The 11,379-nt window shown below is 36.6% G+C and overlaps 1 protein-coding gene across 1 annotated transcript; it reads left to right on the top strand.

Annotated features, from left to right (window-relative positions):
* The first annotated feature begins 419 nt into the window (after positions 1-419).
* LOC122073806 (AT-hook motif nuclear-localized protein 10) lies at positions 420-7,689 on the top strand. The gene is made up of 7 exons (XM_042638444.1): positions 420-603; positions 787-1,051; positions 1,239-1,830; positions 2,851-2,903; positions 3,628-3,759; positions 6,463-6,624; positions 7,203-7,689. Exons 3-7 carry the CDS (start codon positions 1,275-1,277, stop codon positions 7,440-7,442), a joined length of 1,143 nt encoding a protein of 380 aa, XP_042494378.1. The 5' UTR covers positions 420-603; positions 787-1,051; positions 1,239-1,274; the 3' UTR covers positions 7,443-7,689.
* Positions 7,690-11,379: the final 3,690 nt, after the last annotated feature.

The following is an 11,379-nucleotide window of genomic DNA, read 5'->3' as shown; positions in this document are numbered from 1 at the left end:
TTCATAAACTTTTTTCTCATGAACTTATTAAGGATTATTATGTAAATGGTTATTTGATAGGATTATTGTGGCGTGGATAAACTACCAAATACCTAACAATGAAGAAAATATTGCCTTACTAAAAATATTTAAAATTCAACCACTAATCCCTGATTTGACTAATTTAGGAATATATTGTCTTTTATTTGAATTTTGAAGAAGTAAAAAAGAAGAAACTAAAAAAAGAAAAAAGAAAAAAAGAAAAAAAGAAAAAGGAAAAGGAAAAGGAATCGGCCGCAATGAGGGCGTTGGGGTTAATGAATTTATTTTAATTTTTTATTAGTTTTTGGTACGAAAGCAATTTCGGCCTGCTTTACCTGCTTTTTTAATAAAGACGCGATGAGAGAGAAAGCACGAAAAAAAAGAGGAAAAAAATAAAAATAAAAATAAAAAAGGGATTAAATATAAACGAAATACCCTGAATTCTCATATTTCTGATTCTTCTGGGAGCTTCAAAGCTCTTCTCTGTTTTCTCTCTCAAACCCTAAAATTCGTTCCTTTTTCTCTCCTTGATCTCTGTATTTCTGTCTCTGATTCTGTGATATTTTTTTTCCCTTTTTTAAGGTAAGAAAATTGAGGTTTTCTGCTTCATTTTCGAATTTTCGTGATTTTTGCTGATTTTCCGGATGTTTATTGAGATTTTTTAATGCATTTAAAAATCGAAAAAATATGGAATTTTGGCAACTGATTTCTGTCGGAAGATAAAGTTCTAGTTATGAAGTTCTAATTTTTTGTGTTTTTTTGCAGGATCTTGGCGTGGATTTGGAAAAATCACATTTTTTTCCTCTGTAAATTAGGGTTTTGACCTATGAGTTTATTCTTCTTAGATTTTTACTTCACCGTTCTTTGTTCTGTAACAAATTTGTTTGGATTTCTGTTGTAAGGGTCTCTGCTCGAATCTTAGGTTGGTAAAGGGGAGGTCATTCTGGGATGGGTTTTAAGCTTATCCAGAGTGTACAGAGAGTTTAAAACTTGTGGAATTTCTCAGTACAGTTAGCGTTCTTTAGTAACAGTTAAGTGTTCTTTAGTAACTTTCTCACTTCCAAGTAATGATATCCTGGTGTCAAAGCAGAATCTTAGCTTTGTTTCTCCCTATCCATTAGTTTCGAGTTTAATTCGTTCTCATTTGAGCAATTGAAGAGTTCCTAGAATTTTTAGGTGGTTTGATCCTTAGGTTATTGTGTTTTTTCTTACTTTAGGTGTTTATAATATAGAGGGGATATCGAATTCTATACATGATGTCCGGATCTGAGGCGGGAATCATGTCGGGTAGAGAATCTTTCGGAGTCGGTCTTCAAAAAAGTCCTGTACCTTCTCAACCATCGGGGATACCCAACATGAGATTAGCGTTTAGTTCCGATGGCACAGCAGTTTATAAACCTGTTACCACAAGCTCTCCAACAACCTTTCAACCCAGCAGTGGAGCTGCTGCTACTGGTAGTGCTGGTGCAGGTGGTGGTGGTGGTGGTGGTGCAGGTGGTGGGGGTGGTGTTGCTGCTGGGGGTGGCGGAGGGGGTAATGGTGCCGCAGGGGCAATTGTTCAGCACAGCCTTAACATGAACATGGGTGAGCCAATGAAACGAAAACGAGGAAGGCCGCGAAAGTATGGTCCTGATGGTACCATGGCACTTGCATTAACGCCAGCATCGCCTGCTGTCCCCTCCGGCGGGTTTTCTTCGCCGCCTTCGACGGGTGCCACCACACCTGTCGCTGCTTCATCTCCGTCATCAATGAAGAAGGCAAGGGGCCGTCCGCCGGGCTCTGGCAAGAAGCAGCAGATGGCTGCACTTGGTAACTTCTTTCTTCACATGTTTCTCGTTTAATTTGCAGTGTTGGTTCTATGGTTTTGTTTGATTGTTTATTAACTTTGTAGTTTGTACTTTTTATTTCCATGGTAGAGATTGGAATCTTTCTTTGGTGTTATTGGGACTTGGGATGTCGCTGCAACTGGTTGGGTTTCCATGTTTTCTTTTGAGGAGCTTGAGGGTTCATTAATGAAGGGAAGACGAGTGAATGACCGTGTAAAAGGCCAAAAGAAGCAATTTGGTTTTGCCGGAATTCGATCCGATCTGTTACATTGACTCCATATATATAAAATATGAGAAAGTACCTATATGCCCTTGGTAGTTAATATTTGACGCTGTATTCCCCTGTTTAGTGTAGTGTAATTTCAACTTGCTTTAGCATTGGGCAAATGAAACCTTTTTACGAGGGATTTGAGATCCATTTTCTTTGGATACCAGAAAAAAATAAAAAGGGAAAATTTTTTTTTTTTGGTGGAAATTTGTATTCTTATTTAATTTAAAAATAAAAATAAAATATTTTTGGCTTTTGTAGCAATAATAGTGATAAAATTATAGATTAAAAAAAAAAAAACTGTTTATTCTTTTGTTAATTTCCGTATGATAAATGAGGGTTGGATATTTGATGCTAATCTTATGATCATTATCATTATTATTTGTTTGATCATTTGCATGTGAGGTTAATTGCTATTTTCTGTGATTTACGTATAAAGTTCCATTGGGTTTGGGGGTGGGAGATCAAATTAAAGTTTATTTTTATTTGATTTGGTGAGATATCATTTATATTGAAATAGTCATGTCAGTTTGATATTATGCAAATAATTGTATTTCACAAAACCTCCGGAAACCCAGTCAAATCCAGAAAATTTTGGTTTGATTTGTTCACTGTCATTAATGTGGTTTTCTATTCTTTTCTGTTTTGAGTTGTTTGTCTTCAGCAGCTGATTGATTGTCCTCTTTAACTTGCAATTTCGGTTTTCAAATTTCTTATCATGTGCTTGACTTTCAGGATCAGCTGGGATTGGATTTATGCCCCATGTTATCACAGTTAAGGCTGGAGAGGTGTGCCTTCTTCTTCTTCTTCTTTTTTCCCAATTATTATTTGTTAAAAGGTGTTATCGCTTGATTCCTGTAAAAATTTTCATTTTCATGTAAACTTAAAGATGATCCAATCTGCAGTTTTGTACTTTCGGTAGTAATTGTGAGTGGTGATATTTTAAATGTACTTATTGGGATCCATTGCTGTGATTGAGACCAGTGTTTGGATGATTTTCCATCCTTCTAAAAGAAGTCTCAATCATCTGATAAGAATATTTTTCTGGGGATAAATGCACTTGACCAAAATATGTCTCGTGATTAAGTTGTACATGTGTATCTTATTTACAGTAGATGAACTATCCTCAGATTTTGTTATTAATTGGGCAATGTTGATATGTATAATACTAGTGCGGATAAAATTTCTAATTAATGCTGGTCAGTAGGTACATAAAGAAAACATACAAATTATTCAAATTGATCATTTATTGCTAATAACAAATTGTTAGGTTTTTAGTGTTGACTGTTTCCATTTATTACCCTTATGCCTCTATAGGTATTGTTTTTTAGATAATATCAATATGTAAGGTTTTTAGTATTGACTGTCTGTTTCCATTTGTTACACTCATGACTCTAGGTATTCTGGCTTGTACTTTGAAATTATTTGAATGATGTACGGGTATTTTGAGTCCCATTTATTGTTTATTTTCCTCTGCAAAGAAGATTTTTATTTTTTATTTTTTGTTTTCAGGATGTATCTTCAAAAATAATGTCATTTTCGCATCATGGTCCACGGGCTGTTTGCATTCTTTCAGCAAATGGTGCTATATCGAATGTAACACTTCGTCAAGCAGCAACATCTGGTGGAACAGTGACTTATGAGGTTTGTCATTAATTATTTCATGCGTATCCTTGCCTGACAATTATGACGTGAGGTTTTAATCAACTAGAAAGATAAGCTATTATCTGCTGCTTTTTTGGTGGGAGTGAGGGGTGGAATTCTTAGGGATTTCAGTAATTCAGAGATTTATACAAAAGAGGGAATTGGGACACTAGAACAAAAGAACTTGCATGCAACACGGGCAACCCCAATCTGATATTAGATTACAATGGAATTTCATTTTATATGTTTTTCTCTTCTGACTTTAATGGATTTTTCTAGCCTTGTAACCTCAGGCTATGTTTGGTTGCCAAGAAAATGAAAGAAAAGAAAATTTTGAATTTGAGGAGAGAGATAGACACATAATGATGCAATGATTGATTTATGTGTCTATCTTTCTCTCTTCAAATTCAAAATTTTTTGACTCTTCTTTTCTTGGCAACCAAAACATAGCCTTAGGTTTTGGAATTTATAGAGTCAAGGGCAGGGATCCTGGAATCCATTCTTCTCACTGATGGAAGTTCCACACAGAAACACACTCTCACTCACACAATGGGGATGTTGTTGCACATGATAGCAGAAAGTTGCATTCTATGCTGAACTATCTCATATATTTAAGTGTGGAGTTAATCTTCTCCTGGTTTGGGTGGTGGTAGAACTTTAAATATACCGCCATTTCAACACGTCATTTCTTGCCTCTACATGGAATTAGTTAAATATTAAACTGACAGTTAAGAGAAACCAAAATCCTGAGAAGGTTAATTTCTAGAGATTTAATTAATGGGAGTGTCTAAATGACCCCCTCTATTGGTATATATAAAACTTGACACCTTCATTTAATTGTCTCTTGTCTTATTCCCAAAAGCATTTAATACGGTTTTTTCAGTGAGGGTAAATCTGCCATTTCACAAAGGCTACATTAAATGACTTTCAACGTTTGAAAACTCATTTTTTACCCATGCATTAAATACTTAGTTAAATAACTTTGGGAATAAATCAAAGGACAAAAAAAGTAAGGTTACAAATCCATTGATACCTTAGGGGGATGTCAAGAAGAAAATCCCTTAATAAATTTTAAACTCGCATTTTTTTATGGTACCAAGATTCTGACAAACCTAAGTTATTGTATGATCTATAAATTCATCGAGCCATGTGAATATTTTAGCTCTTGTTGCTAAATGAAAGTTCATATGGCTTATGAATTTGTTGAGGGTGCTAAATTCTGTAGAAGACCTTTTTCTATGGCTTCTGAACCTTTCAAACAGGATTGTGACGCAGAAAATCTCTGAACTAGTATCTCTCTTTGTTGTGATATATTAGTATTTACCCTTTTCTTTTTTCTCTTTCATATGTTACTTTGTTTTGAAATGGATGAAGCATTGGTCTGCATATTACCTGTGTTCACAGGTTTGTGGATTAGGGTTTTTGGTACTTTAACCAAGATCAGGTGAGGTGTTTTGTTAGCTGGGGAATCATAAGTAGATTAACAAGTACCTTGCAAGGGGCATTTATCGTTCACAGATGGTTTCAGGTTTACTTTTCCCTGCTCTTTTGCCATTCGAGCTAGCATTTCCATTATGAGTTAATAGTTAAATCATTCCACTGCACTACATTCATTGGGGTGTATTTAAATGTTTGAAAATGCCTTTATTACTTGATAGTTCTCTATTTTCATTATACTTGTGGTGTATTGCGCACTCAACCTTATTTCTAGTTCTTGACAAAAATGGCGATGAGATAAATCAAACCTGGGGTTTGCCATGCACCTGTCCTATTGGTTAGCGCATGGTATAAATCGGTGTTAGGTCCAGTTCGCCATGTCCAAAACCATGGGTTCCACGCCATAGTTAGCAAACTTGCATATAGTATGGAAAAATTTTGGTTATGTGAAAATTTGGACCGAATCTGAATTAGATTGAAAAGTTTGGAATTCTGAAAGTCAAGCCAAATAGTTTGGCAAACTAACCAGTCAGCCTGGAAAATTTGGAGTCCCAAAATTCAGTCCTTGAGATTATTCGCGAACTGAATAGCTCGGTTTGAAATTTTGAGAAGGCTTTACAAAGTTTCAATAAAATTGAAGGATGAAAATTTTGAAATTCAATTTTTCCACTGAAAAATCAAGAAAAAGTGACCAAAATTTCCAAACTTAAAACACTTAATTCCTGAATTAATTGAATCTGTCATTTCCTATAGTATGCTTTTTACTGAATTTTGACCAAAATCTCAAATTGGCAAAACAAATTAAACCCAAATTGTTCTCCTTCATATTTCCAAATCTGAATTCGTCAACTATGGCTCACACTGTTCTGCGTTGCTCTGCGCAGAGTCCTGCCCTGTTAATATGGTTCCAGGGTTAGTATATTGATTGAACCTAACTCAATGCTATCCATAATAAGATCCTAACATTGGTCATGTTGTATGTGGCTTTAATTTTATTTCTCTCAATCTCCGTTTGGTTCTAGGTGGAAACCACATAGAACAAAAATTTCAGGTAAACTGTGTAAAAATAAGATTTTACCTGAAATATTTTGTTTTTCATAGTTTTTACCTTGAAACAAACCGAGCCTTGTTAGTGGAAAGGGTTCAGTTCAAGTAGACAGGTGGTGATTCTCTGTTGTTGAAGCTAACAATCTAAAGCTCTCAAATATTGATGATTCTCTGTTGTTGAAGCTAACAATCTAAAGCTCTCATTTATTGCTTGTGCAGGGACGATTTGAAATCCTGTCCCTTTCGGGTTCCTTCTTGCTCTCAGAGAGTGGCGGTCAACGCAGTAGAACCGGTGGACTGAGTGTGTCCCTCGCAGGTCCAGATGGTCGCGTTTTAGGTGGTGGTGTTGCTGGGCTTCTAACAGCAGCGACTCCTGTTCAGGTCTCTCTTGATCCTATATCTATATTATACAATTTTTGCGAGAAACCTAGGGACATTTATCATTTGCATATTGATGAGTTGGGCACTCCTTGCACTGCCCTGTTCATTCTGTTTCATATATCCTTAGAGCGGGTATCGTAATTGATTGAAACACGTTTTTTCTTCTTCCATAGTTCCATATTGTGTAACCTCTTCATTCTGGCAGACCCCCTAGTTTCAAAGTCATACTAGTCTCTGAATTAGCGACATGGACAGTGTGACCTACTGCCGTCAGAACAGTTCAGCTGAATAGACATACAGGGAAGACTCATAGGGAGTTAAGTCTTTTTTCCCCCCTAACGATATAGAATGGGCAAGAAAAATGATTTTCTCAGTGCATTGGACTCCCCCTCATCTAAAACTTGTCACATGGAGGTACTGAAAATGTTAAGAGCACTTGTGGAACTTATTGGTCCTGTGAATGTTGAACACAATTTTCTACCAGAATGTCATTACTTGTGGCGATGGCTGCCCGTCTCATACATATACGTTTGTTCCTTGACACCTGATACAGCTTATAATCCTTTTTCTATCTGCAGGTGGTGGTTGGTAGTTTTATTGCAGATGGCCGTAAAGAATCGAAACCGAAAAATCAATCAGAACCTTCTTCTACTACACCAAAGCATGCTCATGGTGGCGGGGCTGTAGGGACAGGTAGCCCGCAGTCACGAGGGTCCTTGAGTGAATCCTCAGGTGGTCCTGGAAGCCCTCTTAACCAAAGTACAGGCCCTTGCAATAACAGCAACCCACAAGGCTTGGCTAATATGCCGTGGAAATAGGAAGAATAGTAGAACATTAACAAGGCAGGCATGGGCTCCGGTGGTTCTAATCTAATCCCTAGTCTAAGAGAGACCCAATTTGTAATCTAAATCTCCCTCTTGTTCCCATCCCAGCTGATCAGGAAGCACATCTCAGGTAGTGAATCACTGCTTCCTCCAGCATTGTGTCTTAAAAGTATAGGTAGGTAGTTTCTGTATTAATTTAGATATACTCTTGGAATCAAAAGATTGTGATTCTCTTAGTCAACTGTATGTGCTTCAGTGCTTGGTCCAGCTTTTCTTTTATGGTTTTTATTCATTCATGTGCCGCTCATGCAGCATGGTTCTTACATCATCACCATCTTGTGGATATCTGGAAATGAGATGCTAGCCCAGTGTGTTCGGGGATTACTTGAGTTTAACATATTGGACTTGGATCTGTCGAAATGGTTGAGCCAATCTTGATTCCTGTCTATCCGAATCCACCGATGCAAGAAGGGTTTCTATGATTTAGGTCGATTTTTAATTTCTGGCAGAATCTTAATTGGAATTGGTTCGAATCGGGATCTTTTTTCTTTTTTTAACTACATCTAGCATTTCCTGCAATGCCCTAGCGACCTCCATCTTAAGTGGCAATTTCACCTTTTTAATTTCTGCGTACTCAGGGTTCATCCTTGTCAAGAGGTTTAGAATTTCAATTCGCATTTAAATTTCATGATTTAGGGCTTCAAGGATTCAGGTTTAGTGTTTCAAGGGGTGGAAGAGATTGGTGATAAAATCAATGGTTTAACGATTCAAAGATTAAGGTTCTACCTGGCTGGAGTGGACGTCAGAGAGGGAGAAGATGATTGGTTTTGTTCGACTCACGAATCCTCAGGTAGACAGGTATGATCTCTTCTCCAGTAGCCCCCAAAAAATACGAGAGAAACAACACAGTGCCAAGAGATCTGTTTCTCTGTAGAAGATGCAAAGATGGTTACCGAACCCACAAACAACAGAAACAATCGTCAAAGCAAATAGGGAATCGATAGATAGCAAGAATTGGGAAGTCACTCTTCCTCTTTTTAGCTGCAAACCACCCTCGCAACATTTTCATCCTTACTTTCACTATTTCATTTTCTGTTTTCTGTAAGCCATCGATCCTTACTGCAAGATACCTAATGATTAAGCAGCTCTGTCAACACCAAGGTAGTGAAGCTTCTGATTTCAACCCTTAGGAGTTAGGACAGTAGTTGAACTTATCACCTCTTTAATGTATTTAGGTTCACTCTTTTCCAAAGAGTTCCCAAAAAATGTGATTTCTAACTGCAGCATATAGGTTCCTTTTGGTGCTCTCTGAGCAGCAATCCTTTCAATATTATTTCTTAAATATTATATTAAGACTTGAAATCACATTAGATTGCTTTGATCATTCTCATTGATCTCTTTTTTGGATGTTTAGGTTAATTACTTAAGTTCAGGGTGTAAACTGCTTGAAAGATATTTAACTAGTTGATCTCCACAATTTATAAAAATATGCATTCAAAGGCTACATCTTTTGGGTAATTTTTCATTGTCACCATTTTTTTTTTTTTTTAACATAATCTCCATACAACTAGGAAAATTAGATTTGGCACTAACTGTTGTTGAGGGCTCTTCCTTAAAATGAGTTCAGTAACTGATTAGATAGTGAGGAAATGGATAATCATATCATAGTTTTTATCTGAACAGGTTCAAGCTTACTGATAGAATATCTTCAATTCCCAACAACATCTTTTCCCTTTCTGACAAGCTGGTGGGTGGTTGAATGGTCTGATCTATTTACTTTTAAAGAGGACCTTATGTGTGGAGTTAAATTCAGATGTTTTAATGAGGTGTGTATGAACATGCTGTTAGACTGAATAATGTCTTGAATCTTCATTGCATTGCATGTAACAGTTCTCACAAGATACTTCATATGCGTTGACATCAACTCCCTATTGTCATTGTTGATGCAGTTGAAGAAAGTAACTGAGAGAAACAAGAAGAAAAGGAAATAGAGGAGTTAACTGACCCGAGGGTTGGACAAATTTTTTTCTCTTGCTGTTTATATGTTTTACTTGCTAATTTCTTGGTTTCTTTTTCTTTTTCAGTTCCAAAGGTCTGTGGTGCCGTGGTGGTACCTTGTAAAATCTCTTATTAGACTCTATTTCTTGTTTATATCAAAATAGCCAATATATGCATGGAAAACTGACATTTATTTAACTGTATTTAACGTTCTCATTTGCTTAGTTTCTTGTACTTTTTCAATTTCAAATTTCTGTGATGAACTGTGATACCTGTAAAATCATGACTTTTTTTTTTTTTAAATTGTTTGTGGCTTTAACCAACAGCATTCATGGAAGTCTGATGTTTGTTTCCTCAATATGGTGTTATCCATTTCTTGTATATGAAAATGGAAAATTGGTTAGATGCTGATACTGATGGATTCGATGCTGTGTTGAAAACTTTGATGGAAATTGGCACCATCAGATGTGATGGATTGTTTTCATTTAAATGAAAGAGGTTGGATGTGAACTAAATAAGTTAACTTTAGAATTTTGATAAATGGTTTGGAGTTAAAAGGGGGAAATGGCTCTTGATGTTATTGTAAGGAAACTGAGAAGTATTTTGGTGGATCTCTGGAGTTCCTGGAGTAGTATGAAGACATAACATTGACTGATTACTGATTGTTTAGGAAATGTCACCAAATTATCCCAGAGGGAGAGGAGATTCCTGGAGCTTACAGTACCTGGAGTTAAGGCCTGAGTTCAATATTTAATGACATCGGTAAATGACAAAATCATTTCAAAGGTATGGCCTATTTTTGGTAAAGGATTGGAGCAGAACAAGATAGTATTTCATGATATCTTTATTATGGTAAAACTCCTCCCTTTACCCTGTTTGCCATCCACTTGGCCACATCTTAGATTAGCCACTGCCCAAAAGTTGCATTTGCCTTTATCCTTTCTGCTTGTTAATGATGAATTTCTTCAACATGAGGTGGGAGGAAACACTGAAAGATCATGGGATATAAGTAGATGAAATCCAAAACAGGAGTCTAAATTTGATTTCTTAAGCAGATGCTTACTGTCATATGTGGTTTACTCGGTTAATATCTTGGTGATTCGTCCACCAGTCATTTTTTCAACCTAGGTATTCAACTCTTTTAATTCTTAAAGATGGCAAAACTCACCCATATATTTTTTGGACTGAGTTTCGCCTCATTCCATTAGTACCATCGGATGGCATTAGGGAAGGGTAGTTTCGACTTCGTTAATAGGGTCACATCATTAGGGGAAGAAATTCTCTCTCCTCCACTGAAGGAAAACCTTTGCCATGTTTTATAGTCCACTGTCATTTCCTGGATGACTCTTGACAATTTGATTGATTTTATCTCTGGGCTATGGTTCATATTACCACTTAAAAAAAGTATTGCTACACCAAAAAATTGTTAAGATGATATCCATCACCGGTGGGAAAGAGCAGAATGGAGTTCAAACACCATCCCTCATCCGAGGATCACAGACAGTCAAGGCTGGGTTCCACATTAAACTTGCTCATGAGAAAACAAGGTAATATGAAATTGCTAGTGCTACCAGATAATGTTACATGTAAAGAACCTTGCAAAGTTGGTTTACTTATGAAGAACAAATATAAGGCTATTAAGTTATTTTTTTTTACAGGAATACAGATTGATTATTACCCATGTAACAGTTACCTTAATCGAAATTGCCTAGTTGTTCTTCCACAGTCCCCCCCCCCCCCTAAATGCATTATGGTACACTCTGAAATGGAATTTCATCATATATGCTTATGTAATATTTATTAGTGGGTGAGCTTGTGGCGCAACGGTTAAGTTGCACTATTGCAACATGTTTGTTGCAGGGTCCAGAACTTGGAACCAGCCTCTCCTGCGAAGCAAGGGTAAGGCTGCATTGTAGTAGTGGGAGCCTCGTGC

Source organism: Macadamia integrifolia, chromosome 3 (genome assembly GCF_013358625.1).
Source record: "Macadamia integrifolia cultivar HAES 741 chromosome 3, SCU_Mint_v3, whole genome shotgun sequence".
NCBI classification, from domain to species: Eukaryota; Viridiplantae; Streptophyta; class Magnoliopsida; order Proteales; family Proteaceae; genus Macadamia; species Macadamia integrifolia.
This window is presented reverse-complemented; position numbering and strand designations above follow the sequence as displayed.